Genomic DNA, 21,053 nt, shown 5'->3' with positions numbered 1-21,053 from the left:
ACAGAGCTGCAGCAGCCCAGGCAGCGGCGGGCCGGCCAGCAAGGCCCGGCTGAGGGCGGCCTCCCCACACAGGGGCGGCACTGGGACGGCCGCTACCCGCCACAGCGGCGCCAGCGAGCACAAGGACGAGCGGCCGAGCGTACGGAGCGGCCCGGTGGCGACCCTGGCCAGGAAGCACAGCATGATCCGCACCCTGCGGAGACAGTGAGGGATGAAGACACCGACCGCCACCGGCTCCCCACCCCGCCCCACTTCCCCCTCCTTTCAGCGGGGCGCAGCGCGTACAACGCGACCATTACCAACCCTACTGCCCCAGCGGACGCCGAACGCTCCTCTCCCCCACAGGCCGTGGGAGCCTTCCCGCGTGAGCCGCGCGCATGCGCAATGCCGAGACCAGGCGTGGAAAGGGGTGGAGAACGCGCATGCGCAGGCCCCTCTGATGCGGGCTTAAGATGGCGGCGCCCTGCGCGACCTTCCGCTGCTTGTTGCGGCCCTGCGGCCGCTCGGTGTTGCTTCGTCAGGCTGCTGCCGACTCCCTTCGGTTCTATGGTGTGCGGGCTGCTGCCACCGGCGAGCTGGTGACGCACACGGGGCAGGTGAGGGGCTGTGGCGGAGGGTCTGGTGGTTCTAGGCTGAGGGCCGGGAGCTGCCCGCTGGGCAGTCGGCTGGGCTTTCTCGGACCTGGAACCGGGCTGTTAGGAGCTGAAGGAACGTTTTCATCTTATGTCATTGTGAAGCTACAGTGTCTGCGTTTTATGCCCTAATTCGTCAGGAGTCTTGGATAGGCTGAAACTGTCATCCTGTGTTATTGCTGGGTTGTTGTTTGTGTTTTCCCCACTGTGCTGATGTACCTGTCTTACAAGCCTCTTTTTTTTTATGTCCTGAACAGAGTACTACTCTGAAGGCAAACATTTTTCCACTTGTTTCCCTTCGTTTTGAGTGTACATATGTCGCTCCATAGTTAATGTCTTCTGTTTATTTCTGTGGAACCCACAGCAGAGCAATGAGAGTGATAATACTATTTGGTTGTGTAAATTCTCAGCTACAAAGAGCTATTTAGCAACATAATCACCATCACTAGCTATGCGTTTTTGCCAGCGGTAAGAGCCTGCGTGCTGCACTCATAAAATTCTGCACCAGCAGAGGTGCATTACTCTTAGAGAAACCCTGGATGTTAATTCTGAGCTCTTGCAACTTTAGTCCACCAGTACAGAAAGGACATTGAGGTGCTGGAGCAGGTCCAAAGAAGGGCAGCAAGGCTCGTGAAGGGCTTGGGGAGTGTGCCCTATGAGGAACTGGGGCTGTTTAGTCTGAGGAAAAGGAGGCTGAGGGAAGATCTTATTGCGCTCTTCTAATACCTGAAAGGTGCTTACAGTGGGAGTGGGGCAGGTCTTTTCTCACTGGTGACAGGACGAAGGGAAATGGCCTCAAGTTGTGCCAAGGGAGGCTTAGATTGGATATCGAGAAAAACTTCCTTTCAGAAAGGGTTGTTAAGCACTGGAATAGGCTACCCAGGGATGTGGTTGAGTCACCATCCCTGGATGGTTTAAAAACCACTTGGATGTGGTGCTCAGGGACTTGATTTAGTGGAGTGTTGTTAAGAGTTAGGGTAGTATGGTTAGGTTGCAGTTGGGCTCAATGATCTTCAGGTCTTTTCCAACCTGAGCAATTCTGTGATTCTTGTAACACCTTTAGTCCTTGACAACCTCTTACTGTTAGATGATGGTTGAATCTTTAAGTTGATCCATGAAAGATGCAGAGAAATTTCTTTGGAAATTAAATGTTTGCAGTTTTCTGAACCAGAGTACGTAGACAGCATACAACATCTGTCAGATAACTGGCTTACTTCCTTATTTAATGCGTGCTATAGAATTCATTGTTGTTGGATGCTACATAGTCAAAACTTGTGTGTGTAGTAAGTTCATTTCTTCTGTCCTTCAATGTAGGGAATCTGAGTATGACAACTAGAGAGTGCCATGTAATTCTAGAAGAGGTGTGGCTCATGTAGCTGATGTTGGAAGGCTATATTTGTTTTTCATGTATGTTAGAAAGTTTTACTTTATTTTTTGTGTATAAATATATATGTATAAAACTTACACTTCATAGTTCAGTTCACCTTCCAGATGACAGTGTTGGATCAAGGAATAAATCTGTTGGTGTCTCTGGTCATAGCTAAGGCTTGTATTTGATGGCTTTAGCTAAGACTGCCTTGCTGCTTCCTGCCCCTTCTCTTCTGTTTTCCAACCTATGTTTCCTTTGAGAAAGGGGAATTGTGTTGGTTTTTTCTGTGCAGGGCATGCTGGCAGGATGGTGACAGTTGAAACTCATGAAACACTGAAGTAATTTACTTGTGAAGTAATTTAGTCTTGATTTTTTTTAATTCTTAGCTTTTGTAATCTTTGTTTATGGTCAAGGCTTTTTAAATAACATGAAGTTATTTTGTATTTCAGGTATATGATGAAAAGGATTACAGGAGAGCTAGATTTGTTGGACGGCAAAAGGAGGTAACCTATACTACTTTCCCACTGGGGAGTGGGAGTGGATGTGCTGGATCTTGAATGTTTAACTGTATAGAACCAGAGGATTAATGATCTCTGGTAAGGATCTGAAACAATCAGCTGTGAGAAGACTGAGAATGGCAGCTATTAAACTGCATGTGCTGCAGGCAGAACAGTGCAATCATGTCCTTGTGTAATCCTTCAGATACCAGAGAAACTAATGCCACCCCACAGCTTCCACTTCAACTCTGCCTTTCAGGTTGTGCCAGCACAGCACATGAATGTGTGAGATCAACTAACAAAAAAAAATTGACTTTGTTTAGCTTTAGGTGAAGAAGATCCTGCATTTGGCAAACAGTAAATTTTGTGGAGTCTTTATTGAAGGTTTCCCATAAGAGTCTAACTCTGTTATAAAAAATTGCCACACTATTATTTTTTTTCCTGAAACTCAGATTTCTGCATGTTAGTGAATTTTATCTGCAGGGTAATAGATAATGCCTTCATTGTTTTTTATGTATATTTTTATATACTTGTGTATGTAACGTTACCTTTGATAGAAATGGTTGTCTGACCTAGTTAGGTGAAGATGGCTTAGATGGGTGAATAAAAATGTTATAAAATGCTATAGATTCTACCTAGGCGCAAGTCTGTTGCGTGCCTCTGACACACTCAGGGAATGGTTATGTTTGTCAAGATGTGTAGTAAGATGCTCTAGTAAGAAGTCTTACAGCCAGTGACATCCAATTCAGGCATTGTTTATAAAGTGAATTTACAGAGCAGCATAACAGTTGTTTTTTGTTTCTGCTTTGGAACAGTTTGCCCTTCTAATTGTTTTGCACCATGGTAATGTTTTCTTCAGCTGTGTGTGCAGTGGTGGAATAACTTGTATGCTGGGAGGCTTGAAGCTACTGGCAGTTGTTTCATCTGTCTTCTGACCTTACTTGTCCCACCTTCATTTTTGAGTTTATCAGCACACAGTCTTTTTTCAGTTTTATCATGTGGTGGCTAAAACATGGTACAGAGGCAGCGTCAGTTAAGTATTTTCTATTTTCAGTTGCTTGCTTTTTCTTGCTCATCTCTTTGCTGAAGATGCCCAGGTCATGTTGAAAGCCTGAGCACGGGTGTGACCTGTGTCAGGAAAAGGAGATGATTTTTTTGCTGAACTTAACGTCTTTAATTTGCTGATCTATTTTACAGTATGATCTAAGCTGCTGGAGCTGTGGACGAGGTGGGAGGAAACATGTAGGAGCTTCTTTAGATGGCTGTAGTGGAACTACCTGGGGAAGCAGTAAATGGTAGTTGTTTTCTGTTTGGGTTACTTTTACCACTCAAAAGCTTTTTTTTCTTCTTGCAGGTGAACAAGAATTTTGCGATTGATTTAATAGCAGAACAGCCTGTGAGTGAGGTTGAAAGCAGAATTATATCATGCGATGGTGGTGGTGGAGCTTTGGGACATCCTAAAGTGTACATAAACTTGGTAATGTTGCTGTTCCTCATATAGCCTGTTTTACTTGTTAATTCTTATCCATAAGGTTATCTTTTAGCATGTTAATTGAATGAAGTAAAAGAATAACCACTGAGAGGCTCATTTTATTTAATGCCTGACATAAAATTAAGATTTCTACCCATAAAAGTTAAGAGTTTCCATTTGAAATTACCAGAAATTTTTCTCATGATGTTGATTTGTTAGAAATGATCCTTTTTTTCTTTTCTGAAAAAAAGAAATTAGCTACAAAGTACAATAAACAAGCAGTGCCTTGTAAGCAAAAAACACTTGCTCTGTTTTGAGGCACTTACTCTAGGTGTTTAAATGCTGCGTGTTTTAGATTATGCGGTTTATGCTGAATCTTGCTAGTTCAAGGAAAAAAATAAAATGTATTTTTAGTTTATGGAAATCTTGGTAGTTCTGAAGATTGAAAGATTCCATCATAGAGAATCAGTAAAAAAATTAGGCATTTATCTTCCTATTTTCCTTGACAGTAGTGATACAATTTCTGGTTGTGTCTTTCTGAAGAATAATAACGTTGAGGCTGCTGATGAACTTGGTAGAATCAATGATCACTAGCTGATTAGGTATTGTTCTCAGGCAAACTCTTGCTGTGGATGACTTAGTCTTTGCTTGCTCATCTAAGCTTTGGTATTTACTTAATGCTCAAGAGGATAGCAGGAGACACTAATGTCCTTTAGCGGCAGTGTTGCTGCAACTCTTAACTACAGACACAGACATTTATATTTTGAACAAACTAAGCATTTCATAATGAACCATTTTACAGTCTTCAAAGCAGGTGCTCTGATATTCAAACTCATAAAAAAAATTGGAAGCTTGTTTTTATTAGAGTTAAGAAGTTAATGTCTGTAGCACACTGCTGATCTGTTGACTTACTCCTTTTGATCTGCATTACGCTTTTCTTGAGGAAGTCTAGCTTTTGTAACTTTTGAGATCTTTGTGTTAACAGGCCAATTCAAACCTGTAGTTTGAATATTGAATGCTGGTACCTGCAGAAAGTTCTGTATAGTAAAACTAGCAGTTTCTGTGTCTCTGTATTTTTGCAGGACAAAGACACAAAGACTGGAACATGTGGCTACTGTGGACTTCAGTTTAAACAGAAACATCACTGAATGATTACCTGAATGCTTGCACATATCTGTTAAGATGTTAATGCTTAACTATAAATAAACAGTATATTTAAAAGCTCAAGATTAGCATTTGTGTTTATTTTAACTATGGAAAATCCAGTCTGCACATCTTTAGAACCCAGCTTTGCAAGTATTGATGACCTGTAAGGTATATTGTTTATATAATACTTATTTTTGTTTTTATGGCACAAATGTCTTGTTTGGTGTGAAAGTGGCATTAAAATACAGCAAAGATGGTTTGTGACAAGTGGACTTGTATTCTTTTGAACACTGAATTGGATTTAAATGACTAGGCAGTAGGTTATCATAGAATATTGTTTTTTGGTATTGTTTTGACACTGTTAATTTGCTCATGGCTTTGAATCTGGCTAGGTTCAAAAATAAAAGCCGTAGAAAAATAGAATATTCAGCACTGTACCATTTACAGATGTCTATCTCAGAAGGACGATTGTGATCTTTGAATTAAGCAGCTACCCTTCCTTAATTGTATAAAATGTTAATCAGCGTGAGCTGAAAGGTGAGTACATATAAGCACTTCTTGGATTCTTCTTGGATTTCATATCTTCAAAGCCACTTTAGACTCAAGAAAGTAGAGTTATTGCTCCATTTCAGGTAGCATCTTCTGCTCTGTTAATTTGGGTAGGAGGGGGCTCTTAGTAATCAAGCTGTGTAATACCAGTGAGGCTGCGTTAGGTTGATTGAAGGATGTTATCTTAGAATCATGTAATAGAATCCACTAAACCACATCAGTCAGTACAACATCTAAGCATTTCTTGATCACCTCCAGAATGGTGACTTTACCACCTCCCTGGGCAGCCCATTTCAGCACCTAACCACTCACTCAGAAGAATTTTCTTGTGTCCAACCTGCGACTTGGGGCCATTCCATCTAGTCCTATTGCTAGTTATGCAGGAGAAGAGTCTGACTCCCACCTCACCACAACCTCCTTTGTATACAGTGATAAGGCAACCCCTGAACCTCCAGACTAAACAACCCCAGCTCCCTCAGCTGCACCTCACAAGGCTTGTGCTTCAGATCCCTCACCAACTTCATTGCCCTGCACTGCTGCCTTCTTGCTTGATTTCATTTCTGTAGAGTTCCAGAATGACTTTCAGACAAGAGGAAGTTGGGAACTTTGGCCTCTGCTTCAAAGAAAGCTTTAGTCTCTTAGTGTTAGGTGACATGTTTTAAACTCTAGTAATGAGAAGTGGTCCCAGGTAGTTGTTACTGCTTAGTTGAGGTTCAGTGGAATAGGTTCTACTAAAGCTTCTGTTTATATTACTTTAATTAAATTCAAGTAATGGTGTCAAGTTGAATCAAATCATTATGGGACTGTAGCTACTAAACTGACCTGTGTCAATTTGTAGATGAACTACTACATCCAGCCTTTAAGGAAGGTGTAAACTGTTCTGTCGAAGTTATATTTAGAGGCTATCACTACAGTTGCTTATATGCATATGCACCTCTTTTTTTAATGCGTGTTCCACCTGACAGAGCTTAATCTTCATGTTTTTCTTTCCACTTCTTTTCTTTGAAATGTGCAGCAATGGAAGTGACAGTGATCATCAGACTGGCCTTCATTCTTTGTAATGATTTATAAGTATATTGCTATACATGACTGATGAAATTCTCACATACGCTATCATCTCTGCAAAGTGATGTGTTGTTGTGTGTGGTCATCTTCTTTGAGCCTCTGATTTTTCTTATGAATAATATATCTACTCGGATCACTGTTGTTCATAATAAATTAACAATGTTTAAGTTGGCACAGCATCTGCTTAGGACTCTGACAGATCCCTTCCCACTGGACTCAGCTATTCTCACTAAAGTACTTGTTTCATGTAGAGCTAGTGATTTCCACCAGTGAAGCAGAGGAGGTCTGTACTTTGTACTGATGATCGTCACAGGAAAACTCCAAGCTTCGTAACATATTTCCTGGCAGCTAGGTTTACATATCTAGTTGTGAATGGCTGTTTATATGAAGTCTCTTGTGCTTCAGGTCCTACCATCCACTTATCTGTGAAAAGACCAGCTTAAATCAACATGAAAAAAAGTGAGGAAAAGCAGAAATTATTGTTACCATAAGTGGATGTGTGTGGAAATGGATTTATGACTGTAGACTAAAAAAATACTAAGTATTTTTTAGTATTTTACTAAAAATGCTAAAGAAGTACTAAAGCAGCATTATGTTTCTTAGACAAAAATTCTGATTAGAAAGTAATATGGAATAAAACATACAGACCTGAATTCTATCAGTCACCGTTCTGTTTTTCACAGATAACTTCTTCCAGGGTTGGAAGTATAGAGGCTTGTTCCATTTGCCATAGTACGAACCATAACATATGTTTAGATACTATGAAAATAAGGAGTATTCTCCATTCTCTAATTAAAAAACATACAATAATAGCAATATAGATGTTTAGTTCTGTCATAGCTACATCATTGGCATCTTTGGTATGTTCTGTGCTATTGATCTACAGAGGCTTTAAGAGTAATTAAATTTTTGTGGTGGCCTCTGAGTATGTTGTCTAAACCAAGGCTTGCTGAAAATTGCATCTGTCAATTCAGCCTTGCTGGTGGAATGGATTGATTGGGGTAAAAATGACCTTGCATTCAACTTGTCATGAATATTATGGTGTAAATTATCATGCCTGGTCAGACCTATCAGGACTTGTGTAATTAGGGAAGAATAGCAGTTTCCTTAGAAGCAATATATCACAACAAGTAAAGTATAATCAAATACATAATATGTATCCTTGCTGTAAATGTCTTTGATTAGGATGATAATACTTTCACTTATTTTTCTTTTTATTGCCCATTTTCTTTTATTGTCCAGCATTAGCAGCTCGTTCAGGATGCATGGAAGAACATGCACATCCAGGTAGTGACAGCTTTTGTTCCAGGCTTTCCAGATCACAAATCTCCAAATTTTCTATTGACTCATTGCACTGTGAAGTTGCAAGTTGAACATACTGACTGCCTGTTTTTTGCCATGCTGAAAACAGCTCGTGGAGCTCAAAAATGATGCACTTAACTGACGGTAACAGGAACTTTATTTCTCTGCACCTGAAAGTTCTGTGGTTGTTCTTGATTATTCCAGGTCTGCATTGCCATCCAATGACTTGATGCTCATTTTGCCATCTGAAATACTTCTAGCATTCAGGTGTGAAAAATTGAGATGACAAAGCAAAAATTGCTGTGTGGAAGAACAGATTTTGTAAGAGGAACCAAAAATGCAGTTTCTGCAGAATCAAAGCAATGTGATGGAACACTGGGAACATTGCTTATAAACTTCCCCCGCTACTTTAGCATCATGTAAATACTTTGAGAATATGCATAACTGCACATATCCTTCTGATGCTACACCTTACTTTAGAAAGTCCTCCCAATTGCCTTGCTTTGCCTATGTTTTTATCACCACTGACAATTGTATACTAGCATAAATGCCTGTTCTTTTTGAAACTATCACTAGGTATAAAGCATATATTGGAATGATCTAAGAAAGCAGTTGTTTGTCTAGATTTTAAGCTTATCTGGATCAAGAAATCTAAATCTGTTTATTATAGTGGTTAATGATCAGAATGGTATCTCTGTATTCTTGTAATAATCACACATTTAGATGAGAAATCTAACAGGGAAATTGAGACCTCATAGCATAGCAACTTGGCAAAATATTACATGATCTTTGTTAGCCTTCACATGCTATTTTTATCTTAACATCAAGTAATTTCCATTTGTGCCAACTTTGTCTAAGTATTAGTCACTGTCTTTCGAAATTTATTTTCTCTATTGGAGAAGGAGGAGAAAATAACTTAGAGGCTTGTGTAAGTATTTTTGCTTGGGACAGAATAGCTTATTTCAGAAGATGTAAATTGTATTCTTATCTTGTTAGCTATGTAATTTTAATGACCATACGTATTCTTCTAAACTTTTATCTGTAGGGAAGAGTCTCCTTCAAAGAAAACTTGGAAGTAAAGCATTTTCTTCCTTCCAGGAAGGATTTGTAATATTTTTTTCCTTCTCTTCAGCAAGATGTATCTTCTCCTGCTGCTCTAGGTGGAACTGTGGTTTAGTGGGAAGTACCTCAGTCTTTGCACTGTGTAGCCCTCCTTGAAGTTTTTTAGCTTTAGACGATATGAAACCTGGTTCTTATGCATCAGCTGCTGAAAGGAAATCTGAAGTGTTTTGGATGCTAAAAATACATCTGTAAACAGGTTGGAGTATCAAAGACCAGGAGAACCTCAAATGAGGGAGTTGCTTTCAGTTTTAAACTTCAAGATAATTGAATGCAATTTCCTCTGTGCAAAGATGGCAAGTTGGAGGCACAGCAGTACAATTGAAGAATGAGATCTTTCTGACCCAGTTTTAATCCAGAGTGGTAAGCTGCAAAGGATGCTGAACACTGAAGATAAAATGATGCAAGAGTCTTCCACAAACATATTCCTTATGACGGTGATTCTACTGGTGTCATGGATAGCACAGGCCCATCTCTGAGTGGAGAGGACCCAGGCATATCCGATAGGAGGCACTGCAAGGGCTGACGTTGGCAGAGAGCTTGTAGTAGTTGCTGCCTTAGTTGGCTTCAGAGTTGTAAATTCCATCAGCTGTGGCCTCCTGCAAGGCTCTCTCTGAAGGAACACACCTAACACGAGAATGGGACTTTCTCCAGGTTGTTTGTGCCAACTCTGAAATGCAAGCTGAATGACATACAGAAAAGGGATGCAGGAGCTAATGTCTGAGTGTAGTCTTATTAGCCGTTCACAAGCTTGAGGATCAGGAAAGGTGCAATTGCTTGTCTACACTTAGGAGAAGAGTCTTACCTAATATTGTTGATACACTGGTTGGTTTATAAACTTCCTTGAGCTTATTATGATTCTTGTTTCTTCTACACAGTTGTGTCTCTGAAGGTAAAGAATACTTCAAATTGGTACCTGTGACTTGAATGTGGTGAAATCTGGTGTTTTCAGATTCAGTAACAGATTCTGAGACTCGAGGGTGGGAGTTGAAGTAGGATTACGATAGAGGTTTACAGGATCCTGAATGGTAGGCAAAAGGTAGATCAGGTATTTTAAAAGTTGCACCACAGATGTTTGTACAGATGATGAACTGATTCTGAGAGTTTTTGGTCAGATTTTAAAAATATAAATAAAGTGGGAGTTCTCTAAGGAAACTTACTTGTTGTCACACTGAGGGAGCCCTGCTGTTAACAGCTTAACTCCATGTTCAGAGAACAGCAAGGTGGGCTCTGAATCTAAGCAAAATATGTGTATTGTGAAAAGCTGGAAGAAAATTAAGAAAACAAAGGTGAAACAAGACCAATAGGAAGTATAATCAAGGCTAATAGAAAGTGTGTAAATATCTATTAAGATGTGAGAAGGATATGGTAAACTTAAATGATGTTAAAAGATATAAAAATTAAAAGATGTATCTATTTTATTATGTAACTGTGTAACAGGAAGTCAACAAAACAACTTAGACTAACAGGCAATCAAGGGGTTGTTCTTTAATAGCTGCTAAATTTAGATGTTTTTAAATTGGCATGCCCAGATAATTAGTTTTCATGGAGCTGTCCAATGAGCTTCCTGGATCATTAAAGTTGTATTTTGATAAGCTTTGTAACACTGGAGGAAGAGAATAAAACATGGCTAATGTGCCAGCATTCAAAGAGAGTAAAAGGCATGACCTGGGTAATTACATGTCTGTCAGTTTGACATCACTTCTGGGCAAAATAATAAGGGACCTAATTAATAATGAATTAAAGAAGTGTTATGTAATTAGTGCCAATCAACATGAGTTACAGAAAAACCAGGCCGCATCAAACTAGCTTGATATATTTTTGATGAAATTAGTAGTAGTGGTTGATAAAGCTGAAAGTGTTAATGAAATATTCTCTGATTCCCGTGAAGATTACACTTGGTAGTACTCCATCTTATTTTGGGTTAGAAGTAAAAATCTCACGTGGTTAGCCAACTGTACTATTATAGATTACCTGCATTAAAGGGTAGCAAATTCCTAGGTGGGAGGAAAGAGAAGGTATGTCCCTTGGACTCTTGATGGCATCCTTTCTCAAACCTCTGTCACTTTGCTACTGGTGGTTTGAAAATGGAATGGCTGAAGGTTTGTCAAGCAAGGCAGAGGCTGGAGCAAAGCTGTATGTTCCAGTGGAATGAAATGTATAGGGAAAAATAAACAGTGGTATGTATTTGTGGAGAAAGTTGCATTTCTGTGAAGGGATCCTTGTAACAATCTGAGTTATATTTTTATTCTAGATGAATATCAGCCTTAATATGACCTCAGGTAATAGAAAACATAGACTACTATGTTTCTCTGGGGGATGTGGTGATCATCAGATATGACTTCACAGGTGAGTTCTGTCTCAGCCTCTATGAAGTTTAGTAGAATAAATATAACTTTTTGAGTAGGCATATCTTTCTTAATTTGGCATGCATTTGTCTGTTCTTGAACACTGTGTCCATTTTGAGGTCTATAGTTCATTAGTTAATGTAGGTAAATTAGAAAAAGTTCAGAGGAAGCAATGGCACTAATTACAAGAGTAGAAAATGTGTTGTACATTGAAAGATTTAACAAGCTTCATCTTTGCACTTCCTCATAAATGAGGTTAAGGTATGAGTTGATCAGGGTCTACAGTACACATGTAGGGAACAAAGCTTTGATAATGGGCTCTTTAGTCTGGCTGAAGAAAAGGTAAGTTGTAGCTGGAAGATGAAGGCAGACAGATTCAGTCATGAGCATCATTTACTGAGGACTGCAGCAGATTGTGCAGGGTTGTTGATTCTAATTCTAGAGTTGGTATTTTTCTAAAATGTGTATTAATTGAAACAATGGCGGTGCCTATAAACCACTATGAACTTCTTATAAAGGTGACTGGATGATTGCAGTAGTCCACGCTCAATCTATAGTAACATATATTACACCAAAGAGGCACTGGTTCTTTTGAACATAATGAAATGTATTCCAGGCCTTCTGAATAAGGCACTTCAACCTTTTTTTCCCTGCAAAAAACAACAACAGCAACTCTAATTGTCTGTGTGATGGTGACTTGAACACTACTATTGCTAAAGAAAGGCCAATATCTAATCCTGATTTTTGTCGTTGACAAGGAATTGTCATTGTCTGGTCTGTACCTAACAAAAAGCCAGACAAACTAAAATTCAATAAATAGAGCATTAAGAGGTAGGCAGTTAGAAGATTTCCTCCTACCTGCTCTTACTTTCCCAGTTAAAACAACATAGTGAAACCTACTTTGCAGCTTGGGGTGAAATTCAAAAGGGATTGCTTTTTGTTTTTGGCAGCATTTCTTCTGTGGTGTTCTTGACATTATACCAGGTTCTGGAATAAATGAACTTGTACTCTTTCTAAGCTTTCCTCACCATCTTAAGTGGCTCTCTGGATTACAGTGTTTTACAGAGATCTGTAAAATATTCTCAGGAATAGATCAGTTTAATTCCATGTTTGTAAATCTCAAGTTGGTTACAGAGTGAACATGATGCAGTATCATTATCCTTCATTATCAAGAACCGGGGAAGGAACCTTGATTCATCCAAGTGTATGTGTGTGATTAGCAGTGACTATGGTAAAGCCTGGGGAAACAAAACTCCTAATATATATATATATATATATATATTTATTATAAATATATATTCTTTTTTCATTGGTCATTTGTCAGTGAGGCCAAGGAAAGTCCCAATGTCAGCTCATCGTTCTGGTGCTATCTAAAGTGTTTCATGTATCATTCATTATAGCAGATAGAGAAATGCTGAAGTGCGGTTCACTTTAGCAGTAAGCTCCTTTAGGACTGTTTGGATAAGTGACTTAATGGCTTATTCTTAATGTTCTTTTATCTTCAGACCTAGTAAAATAAAAATGACAAAAATTTCAAATTCTTCTTGGCAGTAGGTCACCTGTGAAATATTTTCTGTCCAACTTCATTACTTTTGAATACAGAATGCCAAGAAAAATGCGTGTCTTTGATCCTAAAAGATGCATATATCTGTAAGCCTTTCATATAACCAGTCTAGCTTTTTGCAATGGCAACAAAGACAAAAGTATTTTAAATCAAAAAATCTGTACCTCATCTGCTCCATCTTAACAGCACTTTAAATCCTGACATAAGCCACTGATAAGTGACATAAAAGCAGAAGCAAAGGAGAATTAGAGACAGTGGCACTCACTGGGATAGAGAAAGCAGTAGTGGATAAAAGGAAGTGATATCTAGTGAGTATTTAAGTAAAGGAGGAGGATTTAGAAGGTAGCAGGCTTTCAGTAAAAGTGTGTGCTTGTTTATTTGAATTTGTTCATAATGCAGAAAATATCTGTACATGTTCCATGAATTAACTTTTAGAAATCATAGAGCACCAGGTAGAAATAGAGGAACTTGCGAATTGCATTTAAAAAATAAACTGCCTCAGCTACCTCAGAAAGAAAATTGTATTCATCCTTTATATGTCTTTTAAATTATGTTACCGGGAAATATAAATAAACAGTGAAAATGTGCATTTTATGTAAATAACAGTTACCTGGAAAAAATATCCTTTCTTAAGTGAACTGTGGTGATGTGCAAATATAGAGAATGTTGCAAGTTCAAGAGTAGCGGTGTCATGGGTTCTGATCAAGGCAATCAGTTTTCTCCCTCTGTAGGACTCTGGCTTAACTATATGCTCACAAAAACATGCTAATAAAGTTTGACAGAAGGAAGTGGCAGCAGGCAAAGCAAGCAGAAGATGAAAACAGCAAATGTATTAAGTTGCAATATTCTACCATATGTTGTTTGTTTGTTTTTTAATTGTTATCCAAATAAAGTAACTTATTTTATAGCATTTTGTGGTCTTCTTGTTGAGAGCAGTAGATGGGAGAGGCAGCATCTACAAGCAGAGCAGGAGATTATAGCATACTTTTCAGATCTGATCCAGAGCCTGTCTGACTCCTGTTTCCCACTTGTAACTCTCTCCTTAAGACACAAAATATCTTCACATGGTACCAAAGGCAGCATCTTAAACTAAAAATAAATCCACAGTTTTTGAAGTGGGGCCTCTTGGAGCCCACACCTTGTAGCCTTCAGTGGAAGCTTGAACAGTGGGCCTGTAGGACATTTCCTGTCCCTTGAGTTCCTAGGATAATTGCTAATACTTAGGAGATTGTATTGGTTGGTTCCTAGGGTCAAATGAGCATCGCCTAAGGACATTCCTCCTATTTATTTCATTTACAAAGAATTTACAATCCAATCTTTTGATATTCTGGCTTGCATCTGGCTCCTTCTTAAGGCTGGTCTTGTTGAATTATCATCACAATTTCTTTGCTGGAGTCTTCACAGAAAAGAAAGTGAGTAGTTTCTTCAGTCTTGTGATGATGCTTTTGCTACCGGTTAGTGAGTCTACCTACTCATATCTTTCTGTATAGCTATAAACTAATTGCTGTTGCTTTTAATGTTCACTGTTAACAAAATCTTGCTTTGTACCTTATCTTTCTGATATACTTCTGCTTTTGTTTTATATTCATTTTTCATTTTGTGCCCCTGGTAACACATTCTGCACAAAAATAACCTTTTACTGGTCTAACTTATTTCTCTAATTGCTGTATCTGTACCAAAAGCTCTTACTGAGATCTTCATGCAATGTAGCCATGTTTGCTCAGGCATAAAATCTCCTTCAAACACTTTTGGATTCTTAAAGCATTTTGAGACCAGGTTTTGTTTCAACTTTGTATTCTAATTCTAACTTTGTATTCTAATTTGCCTGCATGTACTTTTACCTGATTTAGACGAAATAAAACTATGTGAATTAGCAAGGCCTCTCATAGATGTGCTCTTGTGGGGGTATCCATGGGCTGCAGATCCTTCAGGCCTTGTCCACTGCTGCCAGGGCCTCCTCCATGGCTGCATGGGGAGATCTGCTCCATGTGGTGTCAGTGGGCTACAGGAGGATGACCTGCCCCTCCATGGGTCTCTCCTGGGTGGCAGGGAGCTGCTGCTGCATGCCTGGGGCACTTCCTGTCCTTCTGCACTCACCTTGGTACCTGCAGGTCTGCTGTTCTCATTTTTGCTCACTGCATTCCCAAAGCTGCTGTTGAGCAGTTTTCCCTTTCTTAAATCTGCTCGCACAGAGATGCAGCCATTATCATTCACTTTCTCCACTTTCTCAGCTTTTGCGGTGGTGGGGTCCCTTTTGGAGTCTTCTGGAACAATTGCCCTCATTCAACATGAGACAGCTTCTGGGCTCTGTTCAGAGGACCGTCTTGCTAATAACAACAGCACAGGATCCCTCTGGTCGTTTTGGGTCATCTGTTTCCTTGTATCTACTCCCAGCCTCTTGCGTACTACCAGTCTGTTCACTTAGGGGGTAGTTTAAGAAGCAGAAGACCTTCATACTGTGTAAACTCTGTGCAGCAACAACTAAAACATTGGGTTTTTTTGTTTTGTTTTTTGCACTACCTAGTGCAAAACAGTACACAAAGCAGCCTAGTTAGTGGATTGAGAAGCCTTGGCTTTCTAACAGCACATAAGTGGTACTGAAACACTTGCATACTACTCTGCTCCTTTTGGCAGGGGCCTGGTCTATGTAGGCTACTTGTACATGCATTCTTTACCAAGTAGCTGTTTCATACCTGCTGACTGCTTCATTTCTTTTTCTTTCATTCTACCAACATCACTTCCTATCAACTTTAGAAACATTCTCCCCTCTTTTATTGTGTTCTTTCTTCTAATCCCTGTATTTTTTACCATTATATTTGTGTTTCCTGTGGCTCATTTGTACATCTGACTTCTGATTTTGCTTTTCATAGTCATGTGATGTTTTGCTTCCACATAAATTTTGCTTCATTTACAGTCCAGGATGGAAGTACAAAGGAGCTGAAAAGTTGGTTGTGAGAGCAACAGTAAAATTGCTTTTTAAATGCTTCACTTTTCAGTATCAATCTCCCGATGTAGTCCCTTGCAATTAACTTGGTGTAGTTTGCCATGTGTCTGTTCTTCTCTTTGCTGGGCTTAGTGATTCCAGTCATTTCAGCCACTTTTCACTGAAGAACTTTCTTGCACTAATCATTCTCATTGTGTTTCATTGTTACCCTTCATCCTGCAACACTACCAGAAATGTTTAATGAGTTAAACTGTGCTTTACATAAATTTCCAGATGAGAGCATACCACTGATTTACAAAATGTTCCCTGTCTTAGTCTCCACTCTGCTTCTGTACATCTGAACATAGGCAGCAAGGCTAATTAGCAGGTGAAGTGCCACACTGAGGCTGCCAGTCTGCCTTTTGCCTTGGAGTTAGCTGCTTTGCAGCTAAGTTGGCAGTATCAGCACAGTTCTCCCACTAAAACCAGCAGAGACATATCTCACAAACTCTTGTGACCTTGAAGAAAGGATCTTCATTGTCTTTATGTTTCATTCCCCTCTTTGCACTCCAGAAGTCACAGATGAAAGAATCTCTAGTTAATAGAGTCATAGAACCATTAAGGTGGGAAGAGACCTCTAGTATCATCTGGTACAACCATCACCTCGCCCCCACCGTGCCTACTAACAATATCCCTCAGTGCCACATCTACAAGTTTCTTGAACACCTCAGGGGATGGTGACTCTTCCACCTCCCTGGGCAGCCTGGTCTAATACTTCACCAATCTCAATATTTTATTTTTTTTTTCCTAATATTCAATCTGAATCTCCTGGCAGGTAAATTAAGGCCATTACCTCTTGTTATATCACTGATTACCTGGGGGAAGAGGCTAATGTTGCAACCTCCTTTCAGACTGTTGTAGAAAGATACAACGTCTCCCCTTAAGCTTCCTTCAAACTAAACAATCTGAAGTCATAAGGCTTGTGTTCCAGACCCCTCACAGCTTCATTGCCCTCCTCTGGACATGCTTCAGGACCTCAATGTCTTTCTTGTAGAGCAGAACTGAGAAGTAAACATAAAGTGCTTGAGGTGTGTTCTCACCAGTGACAAGTACAGAGGGGACGATGCCAGGATGCTGTTGGCCTTCTTGTTTAACTGGGCATGTTGCTAGCTTGCTTTCAGCTGGCTGTCATCTAACATCCCCATATCCTTTCTCTCCACACGGGCTCCCCAGCCACTCTGCCCCTAGCCTGCAATATCAATCTGGGTGTCACATCCTTGAAGTAATAAAATGAATCTCCTTCATAGACTTCTACTAGCTACTACTTGTAGTTTCAACAAATTGTAACAATTTGAGGTGAAATTCTTCCCAGGAAACAGGAATGCCGTATTTCCTGTTGACTGACCAGGAATAAATTATTTGATGGAACTATTATGCAGTGTTTCTAGTGAGTCTCTATTAGCACATTAAATGTGGGGGATTTTTTGTTGTCTATTTTTGGTTTTCTTCACACGTGGGATCAGATCAGATGCGCAAGCACTACAGCATCTTGGAGATTATGTTTTAATTTGCTGCTGTCAGTTCTGAGTGGATCTAGAAGGAAAACTGAAAATAACAGCCAGAGTTCCAGCAGAAGACACTAACCCAGGAGCTCTGAAAGTAGAACTTTGTGGATCTTGTGAAGCTTTGTTGAAACAAGTAAAATCTCAGGCTTGACCAGCTCAGTGGCAGTTTGCAAGGGACCAAGAGCAGCGCTGTGGTGCAGGGCTTGGGAATCCTGATGAATGAAAAATGGTGTGAGCCAGCAGTCTCTTGCAACTGAGAAGGTTGACTGTATCCTGAGCTGCACCAAAACAGCGGTGGCCAGCAGGGATAGGGAGGTGACTGATTGAGCCTCTCTGCTCTGCTTCCTTGAGGTCTCATCTGGAGTACTGCACTCAGGCCTGGGGCCCCCAGCACAGAAAGGATGTGGAACTGTTGAATGGGCTTGTTCAGCCTGAGAAAATTAGACTCTGGAGGGTGTGGAGTGTGGAAACTGGTGAGGCTTTGGCACATATTGCCCAGAGAAACTCTGGGTACCTCAGCTCTGGAGGCAGTCAAGGCTGGGTTAGATGGGGCCCTGGGCAGTTTGAGCAGATGGAGGGCAGCCCTGCCTGTGGTGTCTGAACTAGATGGGGCTTTAAGGTCCCTTCCAACCCATCCTGTGATATATTTTCTGTGTCACAGGAATGTGGAAGGCCCTCCAAGTGTGGCAGAAGAAAAGTGACCTCTACAACAATATTTTTGTGTGCATCCTGATCTTTTATTGAGTATTTCTAGTATAAATCTGCTTGTAAGGAACTTTCTGGGAAGGAAATAGTGCTTGCTTATTCCAGGCAGCTGTGCTTAGGCTTCTGCAGAGAGAGTTCCAGGTGCTGGGAGACTGTTAAAGTAAAACAAGTTTTCTGCAGAATATGTATGATTCCAGAGCTAGGTAATGGATGAGCAAGTTATTTTGGGATTATATTTTTATATCTAAGCATATTACAATTCTGCTTCTCACTTAGGATGCTTACATACTGTTTGGGTCCTGACTCTTTAGCTTTAAATGGCATAGAGAAAAAATAAATGTAACCTTATGAACAGAAAAAGCTGTGTAGAGTGAGTCCTTCAGTAGGGGGGAATAAAAACCAAAACCAGCAGCTCTGGGGGCTGTTTTATAATATGGGTGTTTCAGTAGCAGCACTGTCTCTGCAGAGGAAAGTACAAAAAGCTGTTGTGAGATCTCGACCATTGAAATATGGACCCTACTTCACAAAGAACTTGTTATCCATTTTTCACTGGATTCATCTGATTACCTAGGCTCCTCTTATAAATATTTTAAATCACAAGTAGGAAAGCCTGAGAAGACTCAAAAGTGCCAAGGACAAGTCATCAGCTTTCACCACCACTCATATATCAACTTTTAAAGGTAATTACTCATGTAAGTTCTATTGACTGCAATTGCTTTTAGATATCTGAAGAACCTCTCAGCTTTATTTACATGCAGTTTGTTAAAAGAAGGTAAGATAAGGTTTTTAAAGCAAAGTTCTTTGATGCTTTCTTTATGCAGTCCTTACTTGAAAGCTGAGTTCCCTACCCAGAGAAGAAAAAACTATGGCAGAGTTGAGTGTTCAGCGCTGAACTCATGAAAATATTACTCTAAATTTACTCACTCGATGTAACTAAGATGTAAAGTGTCTCTGCATACCTATACTACAATTAAAGTAAAAGCTTTTATATCACATGCTTAAAATCTTATAAACCTGTCTGAAACTGAAAATACAGCTTAAATTACATCATGAAAACTATGCACAGAGCTTTAATTCAGCCATGTCAGGCATGTTATGATCTCTAGCAACGACAGATGGCCAGACCATTCGTATTTGACAAGACCTCTTTAGTCACGCTAAACTGAATTTTGAATCCTGAGAGGTAGTATCAGTATTACTGTACTAATTTATTAGACAAGGATAAATTTAAATTTTTATTTTTGTGCAGTTATTTAAAATTTAAAATGATAAAGTCCAAACAAATTAAATTTTAGCAATCACTCTCCAAATGCATAAAAATCTCATAAAATATTTAGGAAGACTCTTTGGATCTGTTATAACAACTTAATCTCTGTATAAATGATCAGTTTCATGTCAGTTTTTTATATTGTTGTGTCCCCCAATATGCACAAGGATATCAAAACTTCACTTGTGCACAAAGCCAATACTACCAGGAAAAGTGATTTAACTTAACACAGTACCACAGGCACTAGACTTTTCTTTCCATACTGTGCTCCTATTAAAGAACAATAAGGTTATATCAGAGCATATACCTTCTTCCTTTGGGAACTGTAGTAAATGTTGAAAATCATAGATGAAGAACAATGGCATAGTGTCAGCTGTATGCTGGAAGCAGAAAATGAACTTAAGAAGTAACAGTAATTGAAAGGATAGAATTAGTCTAAAACTGTATATGTTAAATTCTGGACAGGCAAATACTGTTTTTACCTAACATTTCTATGCACGTGACCTTGTTTTTTTTTAAAAAAAAATCATATCTCTGAAATCTACAATATCTTTGGCCAGAAGAAATTTTTGCAGTACCATGGCTTTCACTGTGATTATTTTACTCCAGTTAAAAAGAAATGAAAGGAAAAAAAACTTGATCTAAGGCAGGATGGGGGGAGGGCGGGGAGGAGGAAGGGCAGTAGGAAGTTTTCCAGTAAAACCCAGCTCAGATCAATCTCCTTTAGATCAATTAATTATCCATGAAGTGTCAGACCCTGGACTCCATAGCATCCTAAAAATTTAGGGCTAAGACCACACTACATGCATCAATATCTTTCCTGTACTGAGGAGATCAGAAGGAAACAAAGAAGCTGGCAGGCCTGAAGTGCCAAACAGGAGAGTTGAGCATTTTTAACCATTCATTATTGTACTATTGTCTCTCTGTCTTTGGAAAAACTCATGAAGCATCTCAAAGGGAGCTTAATGCTGAACTTTATTACTTCTTGCTGGCAGAACTGAAGTCTGTTGCTTCTTCAGAGGAACAGCTGTTCCTCTTACTTCTTTGACGGACCTCCTGTTATGCTTTGTGCCCCTTCACAGAGGGTCTAGTTCATCTTTAAGCACCCATGTGGTTGCCTTCTTATATTTGGACTGAGATACTCTCCATCTCATGCCTATGATGGCCCTCTGAGGCATTCCTTCTGAGCCCTGTAGAGCAGCAGTCTGAAAGAAGGGTCTTGTTCTTCCCTCTTCCAGGTCATTACTGGGAGCCTGTGGGATGTCAATAGTGTTTGTCATGCCTGAGTTAATGCCGGGTGTAGGTTCTGTGGTTTAGGTAGGGAATTATCTGTCTTTCCTGTAGCTCCATTGCAGTGATCTCATTGCAGAGTGCAGAGATGCTGAAGGAGTGCCAGGTCATCTCTGTGGAAGGTGTTTGTTGCCCATCTTGCTTATAAACAACTCACATGAAAGTAAAAATCTGAAATAATAAATCTGTTTTCCATGTCATCTTATCCAGCCTTGGTGGCAAAGAAGTGGAAGGTAAGTAT

At 39.7% G+C, this 21,053-nt stretch overlaps 1 protein-coding gene across 1 annotated transcript; it reads left to right on the top strand.

Annotated features, from left to right (window-relative positions):
* The first annotated feature begins 408 nt into the window (after positions 1–408).
* On the top strand, positions 409–10,409 carry NDUFS6 (NADH:ubiquinone oxidoreductase subunit S6). Its single transcript, XM_072329321.1, has 4 exons — positions 409–596; positions 2,451–2,504; positions 3,853–3,975; positions 5,052–10,409. The coding sequence occupies exons 1-4, from the start codon at positions 453–455 to the stop codon at positions 5,115–5,117; spliced, it is 387 nt and encodes a 128-aa protein (XP_072185422.1). The 5' UTR covers positions 409–452; the 3' UTR covers positions 5,118–10,409.
* Positions 10,410–21,053: the final 10,644 nt, after the last annotated feature.

Source organism: Excalfactoria chinensis, chromosome 2 (genome assembly GCF_039878825.1).
Source record: "Excalfactoria chinensis isolate bCotChi1 chromosome 2, bCotChi1.hap2, whole genome shotgun sequence".
NCBI lineage: Eukaryota > Metazoa > Chordata > Aves > Galliformes > Phasianidae > Excalfactoria > Excalfactoria chinensis.
Note: the sequence above shows the minus strand (reverse complement) of the source record. Positions and strands in the feature narration are given on the sequence as shown.